The sequence below is a fragment of the Xiphophorus couchianus genome, chromosome 7 (assembly GCF_001444195.1).
Source record: "Xiphophorus couchianus chromosome 7, X_couchianus-1.0, whole genome shotgun sequence".
Classification (NCBI taxonomy): domain Eukaryota; kingdom Metazoa; phylum Chordata; class Actinopteri; order Cyprinodontiformes; family Poeciliidae; genus Xiphophorus; species Xiphophorus couchianus.
The window spans coordinates 3133375-3159183 of NC_040234.1; the positions used below are offsets into that span (position 1 = coordinate 3133375).

General features: G+C 39.0%; 1 protein-coding gene across 1 annotated transcript in view; it reads right to left on the reverse strand.

The window, feature by feature from the left end:
* kcnh3 (potassium voltage-gated channel, subfamily H (eag-related), member 3) overlaps positions 1-25809 on the reverse strand; it is a 168086-nt gene that overhangs the window by 9964 nt on the left and 132313 nt on the right. The window contains exons 8-11 of the mRNA XM_028022865.1: positions 18366-18710; positions 16559-16758; positions 13872-14121; positions 5293-5507 (exon numbers count right to left, since the gene is read on the reverse strand). Coding sequence (XP_027878666.1) covers positions 5293-5507; positions 13872-14121; positions 16559-16758; positions 18366-18710 — 1010 coding nt within the window. The remainder of the gene's footprint in view (positions 1-5292; positions 5508-13871; positions 14122-16558; positions 16759-18365; positions 18711-25809) is intronic.

The following is a 25809-nucleotide window of genomic DNA, read 5'->3' on the forward strand; positions in this document are numbered from 1 at the left end:
ACAATTATTGTCTTAAAACAAGAACAACCTGGGCGTGCCGTGGTGGCGTAGCTGTTAGCGCAACACGTATTTGGAGGCCTTCAGTCCTCGATGCGGCCGTCGCGGGTTCAACTCCTGGACCCGACGACATTTGCCGCATGTCTTCCTTCCTCTCCTTCCCCGTTTCCTGTCAGCCTACTATCATATAAGGGACACTAGAGCCCACAAAAGACCCCCTGGAGGGGTAAAAAACAAGAACAACCTCCTACATCTTGCTGAAAAGTTAGTTGTAAGTTAGTTCTGTCATATTTCAAGCGTACTAAGTAATTTACCCTAGAAATTAGACAGAAAATTCTTGCTAAGGTTTTGGGTTTTTACAGTGTTCTTGGTGGAAAAGCAGTTGGAGTGAAAACAGAACGTATGCTCAGGCGAACCAGAACCTGGAGTGCACAAGACCAGAGGAAACTTCAGGGATTCGATGATTCTGGTTCTCCTTCAGACAGAAACGCGGCTCCTGCTCTAAAATTCAATTATTTGAGGCCATTTCATTGTTTCCATGGCTGTGTGATCAGACTGCGCAGGCCAGCGCCAAGAAGCAGCAGCTTGCACTCATTAAACGTTTCGGGCTGGCCGCTCTGAGGCGAGTGGTGCTTTCATCTGGCTGATGTCCTTCTGTTGGTCAGTGCGGAGCAGAAAGGGAGCATCCAGGTGGGCCTTACTGAACGCCGGGCATTTCTCAGGGTTCACCTTCCTCTGACTGAGGAAGAGGAAGGTGAAAGTCTGCAGAAAGGCTGAGAGGAACACAAAGGATTAAGAAATCCTTTTAAAGGAACAGTGTCATGTAAAAATGTACGTTTTTGAGCTTTATAAAACAACCTCTAACTGCAGTAAAGTTCTTAAAGTTTTGTGTTTGATTTCAAAGCTGCTACACAAAACCACATGTTGCTGCCACAATGTTTACAAGAGAAGCAAACCTTCCAAATACAAAACATTTCAGTTCATTTTTGTTTTTATTTGACACACTGAATGACTCCTTCAGAGTCTAACGTGGAGCTCTAAATTTATTTTTTGTCCTGTAACAATTTCTCTAACAATTGCACGTTGTGACTTTGGGGTGAGTTCGCTGGATGTCCATTCAGGAAAAATCAGTGGCTGGAAAAAAAAAGAGAAGCTTTTCACTCGTGAGTAATCATTGTCTCTGTGAGAAAGTTGAACCTAACTTTGTTTGTAAATGACCTTTGAACCCTTCCCAGATTGACAGACAGCTGAAATTGCTCCTTTCAGGTCACTGCGGATGTCTGTGAAACTCCTTCACTCCCGCTGCCGATCCGCCGCGTTTGGACAAAACTGCCACGTTTACATCAAAATCTGCTCACAAACACGTGAGACGCAACACAGAGTGATTGTCTTTCCCAAGTGTTATGGCTTCCTTCTGTTGCCGTGGTAACTAAGAGCACATCTACTCACTGACTTGCTGTAAATAACACCTCGGTGCATCCAGATCTGCGTTCGCTTGTAGTAAAACTTGTTACAGCAAAAACAACGAAGGCGGATATAGATCCTGTTTTTATCGCTGAGAACAAAATGAAATATTTGATCAGATTTATACAATCGAACCAAAACTAATAAGCACAAAGGAAGTCTTTTATTTAAAATTTTATTTAACGTTTTGGATCTGCGATCTTGTTCCTACATAAACATCTGATTACTGGTTTCATTCAGATGCTTAGTTTATTGTTGAGTAAGTAGACAAAAACAAAATCACAACATATATGGTTGCTTAATTCTTAAAAATGAGATATATTTTTTGACACGCAGTACTTTTGAGCTGACGATTTTAGCCCACATGACAAAAACATACAAATGAAGTTATTGACAGTTTTAAATGTTGATGCTGCTTCACCGAAAGGTTCAGTTCAAACGTGTGAGAAAATAATAAACAGCTTGAATAAAGACGAATGACAAAGTGGTTTTTTGGGGGGAGCAGTTTGAGAGTTTGGACTGAATTTTGAAACTGTTAGTCGTTATGGTTCCACTAATTAGAACATCTCGTGAATTGAATGTTTTGTTTCTCTTGTCTGCATCAATCAGTCGGCCAAAGACCAGAACCAGAACCAGGTCATTTTCTCCTGATCGGCTCTCGTGTTTCTCTTGTTATTTTTTTTTGAGCTCATATTTTTATTAGCTTATGCAATTGAGTCAAATTACATAATTGCTTGTTTTGTTGCAGCTTTTGTCGTTTTGAATTATTGTTTCGCTCGTAAGTGAGACCTCGGATCTCAACGAGACAACCTGAATGAATAAAAGCAAAAACAAACCTCCAACTCGCTCTCACCCTCTTCATCACATTGTCTTCATCACATCGTCTCGTTTTATCGGCCAACGCCCCTCTGCTCCCCCCAAGCTGCTCCCCCTCCATCATCTCTCCTTCCCTTAATCAACTCGCACTCCTTCCCCTCCGTCCCTGCCGGCTCAGCATTCTATTGTTTTTTTCCCTCCTCTTTCTCCTCCTCTGTGGCAGCCGGGTTTATTTTTAGCTCTCTGTTTCTAATCTTAGCTCGCAGCTCCGCGGGAAACCAAGGAGCTCCGTGTGATGCGTGGGTGTGATAAGTGTACAGTTCTCCATGTGAAGGCGTGTGGGTGTGTGTGTGTGTGTGTGTGTGTGTGTGTGTGTGTGTGAGGGTTTGTGTACGGAACTCATTTTTTTTCTCCAGAGATCTAATCGCATGTGTGGAGATAAATGAAAACTCTGCACACATTTCTTGCAAGCAGGGAAAAAAAAACCCCAACGTGATTTTGTTCATGTTTCTGTGTGTGAGTCCTGGCAGATCTCAGCCTCCCTGTCATGTTCATCAATCAGAGACTAAAAAAAAGCCCAGGAGGAGAGAAGCTGAAGTGAGATCATGTGAGCTGGTGGACGGCTGGTGATTTCACAGTGAGGTCGGATTGAGAGATTGTTACTAAGAGCTCGACGAGCGACGGCCGCGAATGATCTGATGACGTGTTACGGCCACGTAGAGGGAAAAAGGAAGAGGAGATTTCTGTCACAAAAATCTGTGAAACTTTGAGATTTATCTCAGAAAATTTCTAGAAAACACAAGAAAATGCCAAAGCTTGATGGGGCAAAAAGTTTCTAGAAAGAACTCAGAAACTTTCAGGATGATATCAGTAATTATCTAGAAGAATGTAGAAATGTTTGAGTTTGAAAAGTAGAAATGTTTTGACTTTTGCAACTCTTTTTTTGATGTTTTCTTTCTAGAAAATTCTTGAGATCAACCTCAAAATGTAGTTTTCTTTTTCTAACAAATGTTCTGCAGTTTAAACAGAATGTTTTTGACTAATATCAAAATGTCTGACTTTCTTTCAAGCAAATGTTAGACTTTTCAAACTCATAAATTTCCAAGTTGTTTTTTTAAATTTTTTTATTTCTGGGCACAATCTCAATTTTTTTGTTTTATTGTTGTTTTTTTTTTGGTGGAATTCTACTCCTCTGTTTTTCTCCATGTATAACAGCTTTAATACACCATCATATTTCTTAATGAGTTCTATTTTTGGATCAGTCAGACTTTACACCTGTCAGCATGCCTGACATCTCTGCAGGCTTTTCTCTCAGGTAATCAGTAGCAGTTTTTTTTCCTGTGTATGACAGACATCTGCAGCCTCGGCCCGGATACATGTGCAGCAGATTGCACATATGCTGGCGATGTTTTCTCTGCAGAGAAACCAAGGCTTCCACTCTAGTGCAGAGAAAAGGAAACGAGATCGCTCACGTTCTTCCTCCTTTTTTCTTTTCATCTTCTCCCTGACTGGCTGCTCTATTTTTAGCGAGCAGGATCCAATCTTAGCAGCAGCCGAGGAGGGAGAGCCAGTCAGGGAGAACCCGTGCTTCCCCCCCTCCTCTATTTTTAGCTGCAGGAGAGCTTCAAACGGCAGCACTCATCTATTCTGGTCTGTGTGTTTTTCTCCCTCTGCAGCAGCAGCAGCAGAGCTGGAGGATCCAGTGTGTATGTAGTGTGTGTGGACTTTAAATGGAGGCACGTGTCAAACCGCGTTATGAGGGTCAGATACGGCTTTCATCCATCCTCTCTTTGGGTTTTCGCCACATCACGACGGATATGTTTAAACAGAAAAACGAGTTTTTATTCCTCTGGTTCGTCCGAGTCATTTCCTACGCTCCGGCATTATTAGTTTATTTCATTTATTTGGTAGAGACAATGCAAGGTAATTGACATTTTGAAAAATAAATGTCTATTTTTCATCTTGTGTCCCTGAGTAACGAGTAATCTGTTATTCAAGTGAGGTTAAAGTCACTTAGCTACACAAATGTCATAAATACGATCAGTAAATACAGAACAAGGAAACTACAACACAATTATTATAAAGAGTAGTTAAGCAATCCTAAAAGGCTATAAATGATATAAGTTCATAAGTAATCCTCCTGAACTGTTTTCCTATTTTATCACAATCCCACCATAAACATGAACTTGTTTCGATCTTATCAAGTAATTTCTGTCTAGTTTCTAGTGCAAATACAAGTAATAATAAGACAAAACAATATTGTTTATTATTAGTTCTATAGCCAGATTGTTTTACTCATAACAAGATATTTTGCCCAAGTTATTAGTGAAATAATCTCAGTGGGACTAGTACTTTTTTCAAAAATCATTATTAAGGACTTAGTGTGTTGTAAGTTAGATTTGGTCTTATTTCAAGTGTGATCAAATCTTTACACTAGAAACCAGACAGAAATACTTGGTGAGGTTTTGTGTTTTTACAGTAAAATCAGGTAAAACAATCCCAATAAAAACAATTTAGGATTTTCAACATCTACAGTGGATGTTAATGTGAAAAGATTCATGTGGGTGAAATGTCTGGACATAAAGGTCAAAGGTCACAAACTAAAATTTGGATGACCTTAGACATCTGAGCAGAACTTCATAATGATGAATGAATGAATGAATGAATGAATCAGTCCGTCTTCAGGCCAATACTTGATAATATTTTTTGTTTTTTCAGTGTAGATGATTTATACAAACAGCTGGAATTCATTTAAATCAGACTTCTGGTTTGAAATTCTGTTCAGAAGTGTTCAACAATCCCCTGAACTGTTTGTTTGTAACTGGGATCCACGGCAACAACAAAAAAATCAGAGTCTGGGTTGTTCAGATTCATTTGGACTGAACATCTGCTTCTACACCCACACACACACACACCCACACACACCTGCCCACCCCCAAAAACCAGCCTGAATAAAGAAAGCGGGTTTTTGTTTCCTCTGTTAGCTCGGTGGTCTCTGTGGGTGGGGGTACTCACGTCTGCGCCGTGGCCCTCCCGCAGGTTGTAGGTCAGGTCATGCTGGATCTCGCTGACGAACTTCTGCGCGTACTCCGGGTAGAGGCGGAGCACCTCACGCAGGCCCTTCAGGCTGATGTACTGCAGGTCGCAGTAGGTCAGCGCTTTGACGTTGGCGTTCGTCTTGATCACCTGCTCCTTCGTCAGGGAATCCGAACCAATCAGATCTCCTTTGCCTGACGGAATGAGACCAGGACAAAAGGAGGATGTAAAACCAGTTTCACTTTGAGGGATTGTTTGCTTCAGAGCTGTTTCTGTGTTGACCGGTTTGTTTATGTCGTTCTCTATGTTCCATTTTTGTCCCTCCATCTTGGTTTCTAGAAGTTTTGTATTCAATGTTTCACTACAGACTCGCTCAACGAAGAAAGAAAGTTCTGTCAAATGTGGCTGATTTTGGAGTCAATTCCATGGAAGAGAAACAAAAGATTTCAGAGTTTTGTTCTTATATGAGCCATAAATACCAACACCACCATCAGTATTCTCCTACATGCAAATAACGGCGGAGGCAGTGTAGTATGGTGATTTTTAATATTTTTTATGTGAACCAGCTTTATTGGTCCTCATACAAGAAATTTCACTTCAGTTTTCAAGCACACACCTCGTACAGATACAACACAACACAAAACCTTAGCAAGTATTTTTGGTCTAATTTCTACCGTAAATATCTTTTTCACACTTGAAATAAAACAAAACTAACTTACAAGTAACTTTTCAGCAAGATATAGGAACTTGTTTTAAGTCAATTACTCTTGAATATTGAATAATTAAGTCTCAGATTATTTCACTTATAACATTGGAAAAAATGTTTTGTTGCAAGTAAAATAATCTGCCAGTGGAACTAGTGCTTTTTTCATCAATATTAAGAACTTATTTACTTAAAACAAGCTCCTGCATCTTGCTGTATATTACCTGTAAGTTAGTTTGGTCTTATTTCAAGCTTACTAAGACATTAGACCATAAGTACTTGGTAAGAGTTTGCATTTTTGCAGTGTGCTGTTTGAATTTAGATTTTGTTTATCTTACTAAACTTTGAAGCTCTTTGGTGAAACAATAAACCTGCAAACAATAACAATAACTGTTTTTATTGACTCCACGGCTGCTGAACTTTACTTGTGATGGACAATTTAAATGTATTTTGTTCACAAAACAGGCATTAGAGATGTTTGCAGATTGGCTACTATGAGACCAAGCAGCTGTGATGCAGCATCCTGAGAGGGACGTGACGGCCCCGGGGCCCGGAGCCCGGAGCCCGGAGCCCGGAGCCATCCCAGCGCTGCTGCTCACCACTCAGGGGTTCGTTGCTCAAGGTCACTGCACCAAAAGTTGTTTTTTTTTTTTTTTTTTTTGAAGCAGAGGGAAATTCCTCAGTGCACAATTTTTTGTATCAGACAACATCATTTGGTTTGACCTGCTGTTAAGATTGTAACTCTATAAACATGAACACACTTTGGTCTCTGAGCAGAGAGGAAAAAAAAAAGAGATTTTAGTCAACAGATTTTCCTTCTGTTTTCTGTGGCCTTGCTGCAACAGGATCATTTTCAGAACTAATCCATTTAATATTCCCTTTCAGCTCTGCCTTCTCTGTCAATTCAAAAATGTGTAAAACAAAAAAGAGAAAAAGCAAAGCAAAAGAAAACTGGAGGAATTACAGTGTTATTCGTGGACACAGCAAATAGCAGGGCTGCTGCTCACACCTTCATTTCTTCATTCCTGCCTTTTTAAAAAACATTTTTTATCAATGGTCCATAACCACGGTTTTCAGATGGATTGTTCATAATCAACAGAGTGATGTCAAAAAAACACAAAGAAAAAAAAATGTACCAGAAATGTATCGCCGTCTATAAGGGGAACCTGTAATTTGGACGCCTTTTGAAGCAGACAAAAGCCTCTGCAGTTCTGGGATAAAGAAGAAAATCTGACAAAAGACTCATGGAGGCTGAGAAAAAAAAAGAGAGAAAATGGGGTGGGGGGGGAAGGAAGAAAAATGAGCTGAGAGGAAACAGAAATGATGGAAGGAGGCAGGAAAGGGACTGCAGAGGGGTGGAGGAGTGTGGAGGTGGACAGAAAGGAGGGTAAAAGAGAGGAGATGAAGGATGTGTGTGTGTGTGTGTGTCTGTACACTAACACTAGTAAACCAAAGAGGGGAGGGGATCAGGAAGTGGAGCATCTCTGAACACCTCCACATCCTCCTGCTGCTGCGCCCCCACCCACCACTGCTCTTAACATGGCGGATGAGATGGGCTCTTCATAATCTCCGTCTGCCTCGCTGGCTTTTTCAAATTTCTGCTCCTCCACTGCCCCCCGGACCCCCCCCCCTCTATTGTTGTCTTTTCAGGGAGATGATGGGTGGCGGTGGCGACAGGAAGCTTTGCTCTTAATAAAGATGAAACGATACTTGGAAGTGACATTTCAGTGCGTCTGTCTGGTTTTGGGAAATGTAGGTGAGAGAGATGAAGGTGGGGAGCGAAAGCCTTTCAAAGAAGTTCATTTTGTCAGTGTCAGTGACTCTTAGTCCTCATGCACATTACCACTGTCAGGATTTCTATACTTTTTTTGTTTTTTTACTTCTGCTTTTGCTCTTGTCAAGTGCAATTTCTGATCCAATTTGAATATAATGCAGACCAGCTGCAGGGACATGTTCAAACTGCAGGACAATAAAACTCACAGACCCACACAGACATGTCTGTGATGGCGTATTAGAGCTATTGTAGGTAGACAAAAATGAAAGGAGGAGTACATTTCTGCCATACAAACGCTCAGAAATGTCAGGAATTTTCTAGAAAAATTAAGGAAATTTCATTGCTTGGAAAGTCAGAAATTTGCTAGAAATAACTTCTGGGTATAAAAATCAGAAATGTTCAACTTTCTGATTTTCTTCCGGCAAATTTGTAGACTTTTCAAACTCAAAAGTGTTAAACGTTTTAAACTGAAAAATTTAGATTTTTTTCTTGAAAATTTCTGCAATTAATCAAACTTTTTTGTTTTGTTTTTTTTTTTAGGATTTTTTTTTTTACTTTTCAAACACCAAAATGTAACAATTTTTTCTAAAAAAAAATTATGGGATTAAAATAGATTTTTTTCAGGAAAACCTTTGACTTTTTTAGGACTCAAATTTCCAATTTTTCTTTCAGAATTTCACCAGGATTAACCTCAAATTTCTAAGTTGTTTCTAGCAGATTTTTGATTTTTCAAATTCAAAAATTTGAATTTGAAATGTGTGAGTTTGAACAGTGAAAAATCTGCTAGAAAACGCTTAGCAATTTCAGATTTATCTCAGTGATTTTCTGAAAAGAAAAAACAAACAAACTTGGAAACTTGAGAAATTTGGAATTTCCAAGGGTTTTCTAGGATATATTTTGGATTTGTCATTAAATATTAGATTTTTGTTTTTTCTTGCAAATCTTTGACCAAAATGTACTTGTTTTTTCTAAAACTGCTTTTTTAGATTTTTGGAAGAAATGTACTCCTTCGTTTCTATCTACAACGAAGATAGAAACGAACCTCGCCTTTTCTAATAGATACATCCAAAAGATGTAATGCATCTTAGATAGCAGGGGGTGTCAGAGAATAAAAGGTCAGTGTTTTCATTGGTGTCACATGCTGTTAATTCAGCTTGAAGTAATGCACAGCGTCATACTTGTTGTGATTTAGTGTGATGGTCAAAGTAAAGGTTAATTTAGGCACAAATTGACAGGCTGCTGGAGGTGTTACATCACAAGCCCTGCTCCTGGTCCATGTTTCATCATGGTTTTAATTCAATATTTAATGCATTATCAGCCCAGGAGTTGATTGGATCACTGCGTATGGAAGCTATCCTGACTTCAAACAGCTACAGCTGACCTAAAATTGTTCAGCCTCCACTGAAAATCAGCTTCATTACCAAAAACATACAAACACGTACTATAATTAAACAACTAATTCATCAAATTAATTAAAAACAACAAACTAGAGTGTTGAGTGCTTCTGCTGTCCCATTCTTATTCAAACCACTCAGGACACAATTTACTACTTGTAAGTTAGTTTGTCTTATTTCAAGTGTCTTAAGACATTTGCACTAGAAACAAGACCAAAATGACCTGCTAAGATTTTGTTTTTGCAATGTATAAGGTTCTTTTCAAACCAGCAATGGTAGACCAAACTTACAGTAGTAATTCTGCTTTAGGCTAAATTAAATATCCCATCAGAAATCGTCTCTTTTGTGCAGCAGCTTCTAGCTGGTTGTTCAAACATGGGTCATGTTTTTGTTTCAGAGGAAGCAGAGCTCGATCAGGGCACCGCCACACATAAATGTAGCACCATGTTTTTTTCAGCTTCATTATTCTTCCTCCAGACATACAGTACCTCTGATCTGCAGCTCTAGAACGCTCCAGCTGTGATGATACATGGCTTCACGGGACCAGATGCCGGGGTCAGGAGTTGTGTACATTTCAAGTTTCAGCGTTTAGTAACAGCCTTCTAATGGAAACTAAAATACTAGGAGGTTGCTGCTACCAAGGCTTGTTGCAGGTGTGGCAGGCAGTCGAGGGGATTTTCTGTTTTAATGTGCTGACGTTACAAAACATTAAAACATGAAAAGCACCAATATGGCCAGTAGCTATCTGAATTAAGAGACAGTTGGTGTGCCGTGCTTCCAGATTTTAATTGGTTCATTTCACTCACTGAATGATGACTCTGTGGATCCCTGGTTTTCTCCCTTTCATATACCATTACCAACAAGCAGGAAAGACGATCACCTGGTGGAGGTGATCATAAATCCCTTATGATTTATTGGTATTTAACAGCAGAAATAAAAATGTTCGACCACCTGTAATGTCGCTTGAGTCGTGGCGCTGAAACATTTAGACATGCATGACTGGAGGAAGGAGAGCGTCGTCGGGCTCTGGTTACCAACGAGGAAAGTGGATCCTTCCTGGAAGAACAGTCTGTCTGCCGGGCCGAACATGGCCAATGGTCCTGCTGTCCTCTCATAATAATGATGCTGTTTCAATAATGCAACATCTATTTATTATTAACAGCTGCACCGCAACACATACTGCCTGTCGATGCGCGAGATCAAATACAGGCTGAGGGGCCTGGTGTTTCAAGGAAAATCTCATTCACTGGTTTTCAGCATAAAACCTTTATAAAAAATATTATTAATTTTTTGTTTATTTATTTTTTTTACATATGTGTTGAAACTGCCAGTATCTTGTGACAGTAAAATGTGAGACAATCAGTGAAAAGATTGCTTCTGGAGCTGCTATTGCTGTCTGAAGAAACCTGCCACTACTGATCAGAAACAACCAATCAGAGCCAGGAGGAGGGGCTTACCGCTGTCAATCAACTCCATGTACTCGCTGCTCAATGTGCTAATAGAAATAGAAGAAATTTACAGTTGCAGAAAAACCATTTATCCGCCGTCATTAGCTATGCTAACTAGCATTAGCATTCACAACAGTTTCTGCTAATGTAGCTGAGATCTTCATATTCACTTCCATTCATTTTATTAACCACATTTTTGCCTAACACCAACTCTTTCCCAAAACCTAACCAACACCAGTCTATGCCCAACCCTAACCTGAACCAAAACTCACACCATACCTCTAAACATAACTAGTGAACTGCAAAAAAACTGGGAAAAGGTCCTCACTTCCACAAGGACCTCCATTTGTGGCCCATAATATATACAAGTGTGCGCACACACACACCCACACCCACACCCACATACACCCACACACCTAATTGAGTTTTCATGTCTTATGGGGGCTTTACATTGACTTCCATTTATTTTCTATAGCCTAATCTTTATCCTACTCCTAACCATCACCCATAACCCAACAACATGTCCCCTCATGGGGACCAGAAACACGTCCCCACAAGTATCTAAAAATCTGGTCACACACACACGCCCACACACACACACAGAAATACAAGTCCACATCATTAATCCAATCCTTTGAATAAACATGTACATCTGCTCCTGCCATGAATACATAAGAAGGCCTTTCAGCTCCTCCCTTATCTCCAGTTTGTTGTTTCTGTTTTCTCCTCATCCACACGGCGCTGGCTGAGGGAAGCTGCTTCCTGGATCAGCCTTACAAAGGTTTTGAGTCACATCCCAACTAAATTAGATTTCCACCTGCGAGAGCAAAAGAAATCATTGTTTTGGCAGCAGCAATAGTTTGTCTCAACATACCACCTCCACCTCCAATTGGATTATTTTCAGTGAGACAATATTACTGTTGATTTTACATACATACATACAAATGTTGGCTAAAGGTGGTTTTTTGAAATAATTAAGTGGCGATGCAGTAATTACAGATTTCTGATCTCCAGTTTTTATGAAGCTCTGACTTGCTCAGATTGATCTTAGCCAGTTCTAGCTTCTATGATATTATTATATCTGTATTAAACGTTTTCGACGTATTGCTGTTCTAAAGAAATCTTAGACTTGTTCTGCCTCTGTAATCTTCATTTTCAAAAACCTTACTGATAAGGTAAAGTTATCTGGCCGGCTAATTTGTAAGATTGTTTTCATAATAAAAACAGAATTTAATCAGGTGTCAATTAAATAATAAATTAGAGGAACATTTCAATTCCCAAAGCACCGTTTTCAAATAATACTAAAGGTGAACCAGAATCTCGGCCCTTTGCTCAGAATTTCAGCAGGTTTCACTTTGGTTAATTCTTTACATCGTAGTTCATGATAAGAGAAATAAGGCTGTATGGTTATTAAAAACAGCATGATTGGAAGAAAACGTGCTGGATCATTTAGAGAAAGAAAAATGTACAAGATATGGATATTCAGTTGAAACCAGAACTTTACATACACAGAATAACAAGAGACACACCCACGCACACACACACCTTTTATTCTCACTGTCAGAAGTTAAATCCATCCAAATTTCTCTAGTCTGATGTTGTGAAAATTACAAAAAGGATTGCTCAATGCCGCAATACCAGAAATAATATGTCAGAGATTTATTTATTAATGTCTTCAAAACCAGATGTTTACATACAAAATGACCACTGTCACCAGAAATGGAAATAATTATTATAGATGCATGATACATCGGATTCAACGCTGACATTTCATACGCGATATATCGGTACAGAGCGGTACAACATGTTAAACTGTGGTCTGTTTCTAAACTTGTCTTTGTTTTTCAATCACCTTAGTGTATTTTTTATTTAAGTTTTTGCTTGTTTATTGTTTTATTTTACGTCTAATCATGTAAGGTTGAATTTTCCTCTTGAAAATCTGCTATACAATTAAAACTGGAAACTCCAACACCTGGTAACAGAAACCAACCAATTTAAAACGAGCTATGCAAACACCCCCCCCTCCACACACACAACAAATTTAAAATTGTTTTAAAAACTCATCAAGCTAGTATGTAGCATCAACACTGGACAGATGAGGGTAATTTAGCAGAGAGATGGTAAAGTGTTGCACTAAAAAGAGACCATAATGGGAGATGATAATACCTCAGGTTTTTTTTTATCGTTTAGGAGATGCAATATCAGCCTTTGCACCATCTTCTGCTGAACCTAACAGGATTCCTGGAGGATAATCACCAAGCAGCGACTCTTTCTGTGCGGCTCCACCTGGGTGATAACGCCTTTAAGCAGCAGAGAGCAAACTGCAGCTTTTCAGCAGCTTGCCTTTAGCCCTGCCCTCCCTGTTAGCTTACACCTCCCCCTCCTCCTCCTCACCCCTTCATCACCTAATGTTTATTAGAGCAGTCTAGTTTGCTCTGCTTGGATGAAACCGAACAAGGTGTTGTAAAATTATTCTAACCACCATTATTGCACCAACAGACCATCTTTATTTTCGTGGTCCACGAAACTCTCAGCTTAATATAGCTGGTGATCTAACGCACATATACAAACACACACTGCTGGATCTCATTGGATCACTTCTTAAAGGAACATGAAAGATTAAATATTAGTTATTCATTGAATATAGGACAGTGTCCTTACCTGGGCCGATGTAACCGAATGATTTTCTATCATCATGTCCCAACAAAGGATTTTAGGTTCTTTTTGTGTGTTTAACATTAGGATGCATTTTTCTATTGGGAAAATATTTTATTTCACTTGAAATAGAACAAAACTAACTTACAAGTAACTTTCAGAAAAAAAAAAAAAAAAAAATACTAGAGCGTATTTTAAGTAAATCATTATTTAATATTGATTTTAAACAGGTACTGGTTCCACTGGCAAAATATTTCACTAATAACATGGGAAAATATAAGTGAAATAATAACCTGTCAATTTTTTATCAACATTAACAAATAGCTTGCTGAAAAGTTACTCTTAAGTCAGTTTTGTCCTATTTCAAGTGTACTACGATATTTGCTCTAGTGCACACAGTCCACTCACCTTGTTTCTGTGTATTTTCTGCCTCGTTGTTGGCAACTCTGATACAAAAAATCTCTGAAATCAATGAATCTTTACTGCACAGTTAAACTGCTGAAGGACAAATGTGCTTTCTTATCTTTTACGCACACATGTGAAAGAATATGAGGTCCTGCATCTAACACTCTTCACAGACTCACCCAGTATAGCCAGCACAGTGTTGTCCTTCAGCACCTCCATGGACCCTGAGCAGACGAAGTAGATGGCCTGCAGGGCGTCGCCCTGCCGGATGAGGAACTCCCCCGGGGCGCAGAAGGAGGTCTTGATGATGAGGGAGAGGGAGCGCAGACATCCTCTGCTGGCCGACTCGAACAGTGGCAGCTGCAGCAGCTCCTTGTTCAGGTGCATGGCGATGTCGGCCCGCAGCTCGTCTGGGAAGTCCTTCAGCAGCTGGGAAGGCAGAGCAGTTCACATTTAACTGCTGCACTGTGTAAAAACATCACCAGAGGTTTTTAGCTAACTGAGTTAGCTTAGTTAACTAAAAAAAAAAAACTTCTAAAAAAAACGTCTTTAATATTAAGACAGGAGAAAACACAGAAAAGACAGTGATAAATGATGACGAATTGAAAAAAGAAACCCTTAAAATGATTAGGACTGCAGTAAACGATTAATCGATTATTCTGATGATTAATTGATTAATTGTATAAACCATTGACACATTCCACTGAAAGGGTTTATGTGAAGGGTTTTTGGGACTATTTTTACTCAAAAATCTCAGACATCTTGCTAAGATCCCAAAACACTCACTGTGTCTAAGTAGAACTGATGTGTTAAGAGAAAGTATTTCTACGTAAAAAGGTATATATTGGATTTTAGCTTCTCCAACCACATACTTAAGCAGTATCCAACATAAATTTGAATACATTTCAGATGTCCTACCTTATTATCTCTATAAGCAGCAGTTATTTTCTTGCCTTAATGCCTGGCTCTGGCCCAGGTAAAGCTCACAGAGCTCCAGTAGACACATCCTCCTATCTGCACAGCAGCTACCAGTGGAGTTACAGTATCTTTGTTGCTTCTCTGATTAATGCCTTTCCTGCTGAGTCTGTGGGTTTTGGTGGATGACCCTTTCTTGATCTCTAATTCAGCATGACTTTGTCCTTGACTTATGTGAAAGTTTCCCTCGTCTTCATGCTTGGTGGCGGCTGTACAACAGAGATGCCGCTCGTTGGGGCTGTCGGATATGTGGACGGACTGAGGCCTTCTGATAGACTCAGGTTTATGTTTTGGACCTTAAAACAAAAGATAAAAGTTTCTTTATTGATACTTATGTTTTGTTATAGGGATGCACAGTGGAGCAGTTGGTAGCACTGTTGCCTTGCAGCAAGAAGGTCCTGGGTTCGATTCCCGGCACGGGGTCTTTCTTCATGGAGTTTGCATTATTCTCCCTATGCATGGTGGGTTCTCTCCGGGTTCTCCGGCTTCCTCCCACAGTCCAAAAACATGACTGTGTGTATGTGCATGGTTGTTTATCCTATCTGTCTCTGTGTTGCCCTGCGACAGACTGGCAACCTGTCCAGGGTGACCCCCGCCTCTCATCTGAAATGTCTTGCTGGAGATAGACACCAGCACCATTCCTGACCCCACTAGGGACAAGGGTGTACAGAAAATGGATGGATGGATGGATGGATGGATGGATGTTTTGTTATTTCTGATTTTGCGCTCTTTAAAAGGGCACTGTTATATACAGTACAGACCAAAAGTTTGGACACACCTTCTCATTGAATTCAATTGACACACCTTCGGCGCTTTTTTTCCCCTAACAGTTTGGTGAGTGCTTGTCTTAAAGGGCTTAACGTATTATGTAAAATCGACTTTTTTGAACTTTACACCATGTTATAGTGTCATTCACCCAACAAAAACATGCCTGGAGTGTTGCTTTGAGTCTTTCAAATGTTAGTGTCTTCAAATGTTAGATGTTTTCTATATATTTGGTGTTTGAACTATTAAAGTAGACAATGTAAGTCTTTTATAGAGTATCTCGAGTATTTGGTGAGTTTAGCTTTTCACATGTGGTTGTGGTCACTAGTTCCTGTGAATCTCATGGATTCACTGTACTTTGAAGCAGGTCTTTATGATTGCAAATCATCACCTATGATATTTCTTTCAGGAATTTTAATTAATATCAGCCACAATAACATTTGATTTCCCTTTGGGATCACTAAAGTATTCTTTAATTTGAATTTGAAAAAGGCACACGCAGATATTGCAATGATTGTGATTTGACATATTGTGGACATCTGCTGAAAAGGCCTATATAAAGGGGTTTTGGTACTATTTTTACTGAAACATCTCAGACATGTTTCTATAATCCCATAACACTCACTGAGTTTCCATCGACCATAAATTTGCGCAAATTGGAATTATGAAAATAAATTTGCTTAATGGAAACAAGGCAGTTTTGAAAAAGTTCATGTTTTTTAGTAAAACTTTTTTTCACTTGGATGAAGTGGTTTTTCAACCGTATCGAAATTTATTTACTTCATAAAACTGCGATGGAAACATATTTTTTTACATCACACAAGTCAAATGAGCAATAACCGGATGTTACTACTGGCAGAAACTACGAAGAAGTCGACAGGAAGTGGTAGGAGGATGATAGTGCCACATGCTTTTTAATGACGTATTGCAACAACAAACGTATTAGTGTGATTTTAATTGCGTTTCTTATTTAATGAAAACACTACAATTGCAATATTATGTTTTTTCGACATCAGCAGAATATAGACAACATTTTGTGCACATCTGTAACGGAAATGCAGCTACTTACACATACAGTACGTTTCCTTTAATGTGAGCAGAGTAGCATGCCAGGTGTTAAATGTACCTCATTGACGTCTATCCCGTTGTTAACCGACCAGGTGGTCTGGAAACACTCCAGCATGCGCTGTTCCAAGGCTTTGGGCAGCCGGTGCACCCTGATGAAGTCCTTCAGGTCCTTGGTGCGGGTGTGGTACAGTGAGCGGCGGGAGTACATTCTCTGGATGATGGCGGTCACGTTACCAAACACCACAGCGTGCATCAAAGCTGTGGGCAGAGGTAAGCTTTCTCGTTAACTCCGTCTGGTTAAGACGAGGGTCAATGTTTGGAAGGACCACAGTTTCAAAGGTCTCAAAGACTCATAGGTCTCCACAAACCTGGAGAATCTTCTTACTCTCATCTTACTCTCAAACTGTTGCATTTTTTTGAGGAAATGTACTCATGTTTTTTTTTTATCTATCTACCAAAGCCCTGATACGTTGTAGTACTATTCTGATGGTTCTTGATATTGTAGTGAAACTTTCTCAGTGGTCCCTTGATTTGAGCTTTGCTGTGAACCGATCAGCAGCCAATCAGCAGCAGAGAAAAAGTTAAGTGAGCTAAAAAGTGGCAGAATGAGTGTCAGATCTCAGGACATCCACAGTTTACTGACAGACTAATGACTGTCCCCTCAGGCAGATCAACCCGTGGGACATTTAGGCAAACTCCGACTTTAAAGCGTCTCTTGGTTACAGCACAGAGCGTCGCTGGGCAGCAGCTCGCCACGTACATTCAGACGGGCTAATGAAGCTGCAACTTGTTTTGACAAGTGATCAGTTACTCTGATTCCTCCATGCTGAACAGGGCTTAGGATAAGTTCACATTTCTGTCTAAAATCCAGTATGTTACCGAGTGAAATCTATCAGATTATTTTAACCATGACATGCTGTAACCTACTACTATTTTTACCCTCTGGCATTTCATAGCTGAATCTGAATGTTATGTATTATAATTGGAATTTATGTGACCTTAATCTTCAACCTGACAACTGCTATACAACCACTTAAATGGAATGAATAATACCAAAAAGTACAATTTAACTTATTTCCCTAGCATCAGCTTAAACTGCACTATAAAAACACAAAATCTTACCAAGTAATTTTGATCTGGTTTCTAGTGTAAATGTTTTAGTACGCTTTAAATTAGATAACATTTACTTTCATGCAAACTATCAGAGCTTTTTTTAATATAGACTTTTTTTTTAAAGTATTATTTCTACTTGCAGATTATTTCACTAATGGGAAAAAGGAACTACTAAATTAAACAACCTCATTTCTTGATGAACAGTTACTTTTAAGTGAGTTTTGTCTTATTTCAAGTATTAAATATTAATAGTGTATTAAGGAACAAAAATACGTGGCAAGATTTTGTGTTTATGCAGTGCAGGTTGTAATTTTCTTGTTCTAGTACTGACAGGATCCATTATTGGGTTTTTGCTTGAGCTTTATTTAAAATATACAAAAATATTAAGCATTTGTATCAAGAAAAGTACTAGTAACTGTAGATTTTAATAAAACTTTATTGGCTTCTAGAAAAACAACAGTGCCAATTGATATGATGTCAGTAGTATTTCTGTAATTAAAGAATATATTTCTAAATATGCAGAAAGAAAGTCTCATGTATTCTATTTATATAAGGAAAAATGGGCGTGTTTTAAGTGAAAATACTCTGTTTTTAAGGTAATTGTGACTTCATTTAGGTGAGATACTTTTACTTGTTTCGGAAATCTTGACAAGCCACATTTCCTTGTTCTGTAGGCAGGTAATTTTTCTTATTTTAAGTAATGTATAGCTTATTTTGGAACTTTTTTTGAAAGGCGTGTTTTTGCAGTGTACCTCCTATAAGCATGGTGCAGATGGAGAAGATCTTCTCTGAGTCCGTGTTGGCGGACACGTTCCCGAAGCCTACGCTGGTCAGGCTGCTCAGAGCGAAGTACAGGGCCGTCACGTAGCTGCTCCGGGTTGACGGGCCCCCGCCCAGCATCTTCAGACCCCCCGATCCTGAAATGTTCCCATATTCTTGGCTCGAGTTCCAGGTGCCCTGCCCCGCGACCTGTGACCCTGACGCGTTCCACTGGGTGCTGTTGGCTGGGAGGCTGCTCACTGCGGGTGGGGTCTGTGTGGTCAGAGGGGACATGAAGTACGGGGTCCCCAGGCGCTTTGCCAATTCATAGAGCCAACCTGTGAGGAGAAAAGGGAAAATATACTGTACACACTGCAAAAACACAAAATCTTACCAAGTATATTTGTCTCATTTCTAGTGGAAATACCTCAATATACTTGAAATAAGAAAAAACTATCTTAAAGTAACTTTTCAGCAAGAAATGAGCTTGCTTCAAGTTAATAATTCCTTAATATTGATAAAAAAAGTACAAGTTGCACTGGCAGATTATTTTACTTTAAACAAGACATTTTTCTCATAAGTGAAATAATCTGCCACTTTTCATCAATATAAAAATATATCGGCTAAACACAAGCTCTTATATCTCGCTAAAAAGTTACTTGCAAGTAAATATTGTCTTATTTCAAGTGCATTAAGATATTTGCACTAGAAACTAGAACAAAAACGCTTGGTAATATTTTGTGTTTTTGCAGTGCACACCATGATAAAAGACTTTGATTCATTTCTGAGTTTTTTCCGTGGAAACAGATGAAGTATTTTCAGTTCTTTCTACTCTACAATGAAAAGCCACCTTTGAAAAAAAAATATTAGTTGCAAGTTAAATTCAACTTGAACCGGAATTCAGTGACATAAAAACATTTATTTCAACTTAATGAGGATGTGTTCTCTCTTCAACTCTTTATTTTGTGCAGGTATTCATAACTCTGGAACAATTTTTGTTTTGGATTTTTATGTGACAGATGCACAAAAAGTAGTGCATAACTCTGAAATGGAAGGATATGCAATTTTCTCAAATTTTTCATAAAAGGCGGGACGACATCCAAACAGGAGTTTTGAGCAGCTGAATAGTTACCATGGAGATTAAGGGACTTCTTAAACATGCATGAAAGATTAAAGCAACACTCCAGGTATGTTTTTGATGAGTGGATAACATTATAACATGACATAAAGCTAAAAAAAACAAAACATTTTACTTAACACTGCCCCTATAAATTTCTATAAATTGAATAAATAAATGCAGTTTGTGGTTGTAGGATAACAAATTGTGACAAAACTTAAGCGTGGATCAGAAAGCTATAATAATAGAGCTAGAAAATGCGTCCAGGATTAACAATATGAAACATGGAAAACATTTAGATAAAGTCAGCAGATGTCCTCGGTGCACAGGAACAAAAGGAAGAAGGAAAATGCTGTCATTCGTGAGTAAATGAAGGCTGTAATAAAACCCAGCGGAGTCTGTGACAGCAGCCGCAGAACGCAGTAGAGGGATGTTCTGATAAGAATCACACAATGCAATGTGGATGAGTCTATTTATTGATCCCTGGCAGCCAAACCTCCAGGGAGCGGGCTTTTGTTCGCCCACCAGCATCAATAAGCAGAAGTGACAGCGGAGCTGCTAAACCGTCAGCATCAGAGGATTTAACACCTGAGTAGTTTCCTGATGACATCGTCATTAGTGCAACTTAACCTCTGCCAAGCTCTGAACGCACGGGCCTCACTGGAAGTTTGTTTCACCGAAGCGTGAGCAGCTGTGGATTACAACGGGAAAAACCAAAACTGATTACTGATTTTAATTGAGGACGGTGTCAGTATGTGACTTTCAGATTACCGATCAGGTTATCAGCCCGATAGCTGCACAAAACCTGTTCATTTATTAACAGGACCTAAAAAACAGTATTCACATGGGTGTTTTACGCTTATTGATTGTGATTACAAATCAATCACAATCAATAAAATTACTAAGCAAATTCTGTAAAACTGCTATTCACTTTTGGGATTAATGAAGTATAATCTGATTGAAAAATATTGAAAGAGCAATATTTGATGTAAAATAATTGATTGCTAAAATACTCTCCCCACTTAAAGTAACAGATTTGTAGATCTAACTCTCTCTGAATGAATGGGTTACAAAGGTCAAAGCAAATCAAATAATAATAGTAATAATTAGGGGTGAACCAATTTATTAGTGCCGATTTCCTTAATTTTGGGAGATTGGTGATCGGCCAATTTTTACATATGAAGCCGATCTTATTCACTGATCTTATCTAGCTTGGCAAAGGCAAAGGAATCAACCACTGCCCTCTTTTGCTCTCCAGTGAGAAAGGTTTGACCGACAGACCGGCCCACCAAGTTCTGTCTGCATGTTTACAATTAACAATAGTGATCCCACTGTTGCCAACTCAACAATTGTCTTGCTATTCTGAGCAACATTTCAGGCAAAAAAAATTGGTATTGGCCAAAATCGGAATCGACAGGTTAAGCTTTTTAAAAGATTGGCGATCGGCCAGAAAACCGCAATCGGTGCACCTCTAATAATAATAATAACAACAATAATAATATATCAAATAAATGTTTTTTTTGTCACATTTTATTAATACTGTCTGTTTCTGAACACTCAGCTGCTCCAAACTTGAGTCCCATGATGACGCCACAGGAAATATAATCTTATGGAAAGCTTTTCTTTTTCCTCCACTACATTATTTTACTCTGTTATCCTGAGATTTCTTTATTAATATTACTGGTTTTCAAACAAAGAATGACAACAACAAAAATCTAAATATTATAAATAATGAAAAAAACCAAGCATGCACAGTAGATACAAACTGACTGGATATTACATCTTGTTGAAGTAATATGTGTTTATAGGTGAATTTTTTTAATGTCAGATTAATGTACTGCTGGTTTGTCATCACACTAATGTAAAAGCTCTTGTATATAACAAAGCACAGAAATGACATCAAAATACCTTACATAACCAAACGTTCTGGCCTGGAAAACCTTAAAAAATGAAAACATGCAGTCTGTAACGGGGTGTTGCACAGTGGAACAGCTGGCATGACTGTTTCATTGGAGGAAGAAAGTTTTTCTGCATGGGGTTACAGGTTCTCTCTCTTTCTGTTGCTCTCTCTCTCTGCGTGTGTATGTGTGTGTGTGGGTGTGTGTGGGAGTGAGGCGGGGGGCGGGGGGGGGGTAACTGTGCATGTGTTTTTTCTTCATCCCACAGTCCAAAAGCATGACTGTTAGATTAATTGGCATCTCTAAATCATGCTAAGGTATGAGGGTGTGTGTGTGTGTGTGTGTGTGTGTGTGTGTGTACAGCTATTTGTCCTGTGTGGCCCTGTGATGGACTTCTGACCTCTCCAGAGTGTACCCTGCCTGTCTGACTTGGGTAATAATGTGATTTATTTATTTTTTCAAACCAGCTGCAGGAGAGAAATATGGAACCATAAACTAGAGAGTAAATCCAGATGAGCATTTCGCTGCACTTCCTTTTGCATCTTTGACAGCCTGAGTTCCTTGAGACACAAACTCAGCTTAAGAGAAACAACAGGCCTCATCAGTCAGGATCCAGCATTCTTCTGCAGCAGTTGACAGATCAGCTTTGCAGCCTGGACTGCTTCCACCACAGACTGTCAACTGGACTGAAATCCAGACTGTTTGCTGACAATACCATGGAGTATATCTGCCTTTTCTAAAAGAAAGGTTTAAGCTCTATAGGTTGAAGCTGTGTTCCCATTAAGAATAAAACTGCACAAATTGAAAGTGTCAAAATAAATTATCTTAACAGAAGCACATCAATTTGGAAAAAAAACTCATGTGATAAAAAGTTTTGAGCCAGGATGAGGAGGTTTTTCAGCCGTACTGAAATAGATGTATTTACAGAACTCACATGATGAACAGTCGGATTTTACAACTGGCGAAAATGAAGATGACAGGAAGTGGTAAGAGGATGATGGTTTGTTTTTGTTTTTTTCTGGCTCCACCAGAGTCTCACAGCATCACACAGTTCATAAATAAAAAGTTCTGTATCATTCAAAGGCGTGAAATTCATAACGCGAATGTAAAATGGCCGATTACAATTTCCCCAAAACGCCGCATACGTAGCCGCTCCCACATATGGGGAGCTTGTTGCTCCAATGGCCGAATAAGACGCCGATGTCTCCTCTGATTGGCTGATAGATGATGAGCTCTACAACCATGACTGAATTATGAACATATCTAACTCTTTACATCTGTCACTGCCATGATTTTTAGTGACTTATTGAGTGAATAAATGTATTCACGTGCAATCTTAATTTAATATCTTATTTAATGGAAATTCTGCACTTGTGAAATTGTATTTCAGACAAAGATTTTTGCACACTTGCAGCACCTGTGTGAAATTAGTGCACTCTGCATTGCAACTCAGGCGCATAAATATATATTATAAATGTATCTCTTATGGTTATATTTGTATTAATATTTAAGACTTGGGGAACTTGTCAACAAATAAGCAATTTCCCCGTGGGGATAAATAAAGTATATTCTATTCTATAAACAAGGAAAATAAAGTTGTAAAAATTGAAGCTGTTTTCAAAGCTCCATGTTTGGTCCTGTGTTGGGTCTGCCTCTGTCCATGGTGCTGATGTCTCCTGTCCCTCTAGTTGGGTAGAGTAAACTTTCTCTCTCAGCTGTCTGTGTACTGAAATCTGTTCAGTACTTGGCTATTCCAATATGAATTTCCACATATTGCTTTCAGGTCCAACATGTTCTGTTGGCTCATTTCCTGTTGGAATTTAACACACCGTCTTTTTTCCACCTCTGTCAGATAAGCTTACAGCCAGTCTTTCCTCTAAATTTTTGCTCAGTTAATTATCACCTTGTATCTAATTATGTACTGTCTATAGACACCGTGCGCTCTCTGGTTGCCAGATTTTTTTCTAAGTCTAGCTCTCAGCCTTTTTAGAGGTACGATAAAAATCGCCTCAATGTCTCTCCTGCAGTGCAGTCTGGCTTTTTGTGGTGCTTTCCTGTTATTGTCGACATGTGGCTCTCTGCTGAAGTGAGCTTATGCTGCTGTTTTTAGTTTATGAAGTGAGTGCTTAGTTAGATATGTGGTCCATTTACAATTTAGAACAAAGGTTCTAAATATCGATTTAGAAAATAGATTCCATATTTTATTAAAAGTTAAAAGACAACTGTTTATTAAAGCGGCAGTGTTCATTTTGTAGCACAATAGAGTAATTTATAAGATAAGATAAATCTTTATTGTCATTGTCACAAGGACAACAAAATTCAAATGTTCAATGTTATCTTCAATTGTTATAAAGATAATACACATATTAAATATGTCTTAAAGGAAATTTAACTTCATATTTTAACATCTTAAAATTGGGCCTCTGTCTCTTTAAGAAACTCCTGCTCTTTCTGAAACTCCACCTTTATCACAACATGGTTCCTCTATTAAACCTTTAGCAAAGGTTTTTACCAGTGTTGCATTGAGAAGTAGCTCCTATAATAAGGTCAGCAAATGTGCAGTTCCACCAGATGTTTGCTAATTGCTGCTGACTAGTCTGCAGGAGCTGAATGGGGCAGTCACAGGGAAGATGAATAGTTGCCATGAAAGATTCAAGGATTTCTCAAACTTGCATGAAAGAATCAAAACAACATTTAAGGTATGTTTTGATGAGGGACTAATATTACAAAATGATATAAAGCTGAAAAAAGTTGATTTTACACAATAATGTCCCTTAACAGATGGAAATCTACAGCGATGTCGGGTTAGACCAGGCCTGTCATGATAACAAATTTTGCTGGACGATAAATTGTCCAAGAAATTATTGCGATAAGCGATAATATTGTTGTTTTGAGACCATTTTCGAGCAATAACACATTCTTACAGATCAATAAACGTTCAATTTTGATGAACATACCACTGGAACTGGAAAACATTTTAAATATCCAAAATAAATAAACAAAACAGAAATGAATAAGATTAATCATGTAGTCTCTGTAAACAAAACTATCCTTCAAAATAAGGGCCGGTCAAGACTAAAACACAAGACTGAAGACTTTTATCATCCAGTTTTTTGGTAGAAAAAGAGAAAAACGCTAAATTATAAATTGAGTTTGTTTAAATTTATCATGCGATTAATTGATTTGTTGAGTATTATGTCATGCCTGGGTTAGAGGTCACCTAAGTGTTACAGATTTGAGGAGAAAATGTTTCTTACAGTTTTTCGAGGGTGTGAGACTCGACTCTGAGTTGTAGCAAAAATATTGGAGGCTTGGAATAAAAATGACTTGTGACCACCTGCGGATGAAAGTCAAATCAGTTCTGTGCACCAACCCTTCCTGCCACTTCCATCTGTATTTCAAAGGGACAACACCCACATCCCAAGATGTGTCTCCTATATCACACAGGATGTATTGCTTCTCCACTGGCTGAGTCAACTCTCAACCACATGCTACGGCTCTGCAGTCTGTAAATTATTGACGTGAAGACACAGCAGCAGCAGAATGCTGTCCAGTGACTGACAGACTGAACAGTCCAGCGTATGCTTGCTCTGATATCAGTCCTCCATTGTGAATCTTAGCTGGTGGCAAGTAAAGGTCAGGCTGCAGGCTGCTCTTTGTTGTCCCCTGGATTACCTCGGCCTTTCTGAATGGTCAATTGAGGCTCGGCTGACATGAACCAACTGCAGAGCTGCGGCGTGCCACCGCTCAGCTGAAAGGATAATGACAGATCGGACGGAGCGAATGGATGAGATGGGAGATCGAGAGAGGACGATACGACGGGTTGTGCTGAAATCAGAGAAGGAAAGCAAAACATGGCGCGCTGTAGTCCACAGATCAGAGAACAAACTCATTTTCAGCGTCTTCCGTATTCCTCGTGTCGCTGCTAAATATAAAAGAGAAACATAAAGTTTGAGTGTCGCCTGAGGTCGCAGTCAAAAGGATTAAAGTTTGCTCCTTTGCCCTTGGAAACTCCCTGTCTGTGTGTCTGTGCATGTTCATCAGACTGTGAGTCAGGGTTTCACACCGCCTGCAGGACTTCACGTTCTCCACTGAGAGACGCTTGTGGAATTATAAAGTTTGAACTACAGATTCTTGATTTGTCTTTAAAGCAAGTCGAATGTAGCTGAGAAGCAAACCTGAGCAGGACCTTAGGGAGGAATGCAAACCAGACTGAACTAATCACAAAACAATGCTCATTGAAGGAGGACAAAAAACACCTAATAAAAAGTAACAAAGGATATGAAATGCTTTGCAGGCAAAGGGGAAAAAAAAGACTAAAAATGTTAAGGGAGTATTTTCCCACAACTGCCTTTTCAAACACAAAAAACTCAATGAAAGAAAGTAGGGCTGGACGATATGACTGAAAAACGTAGAAGATGT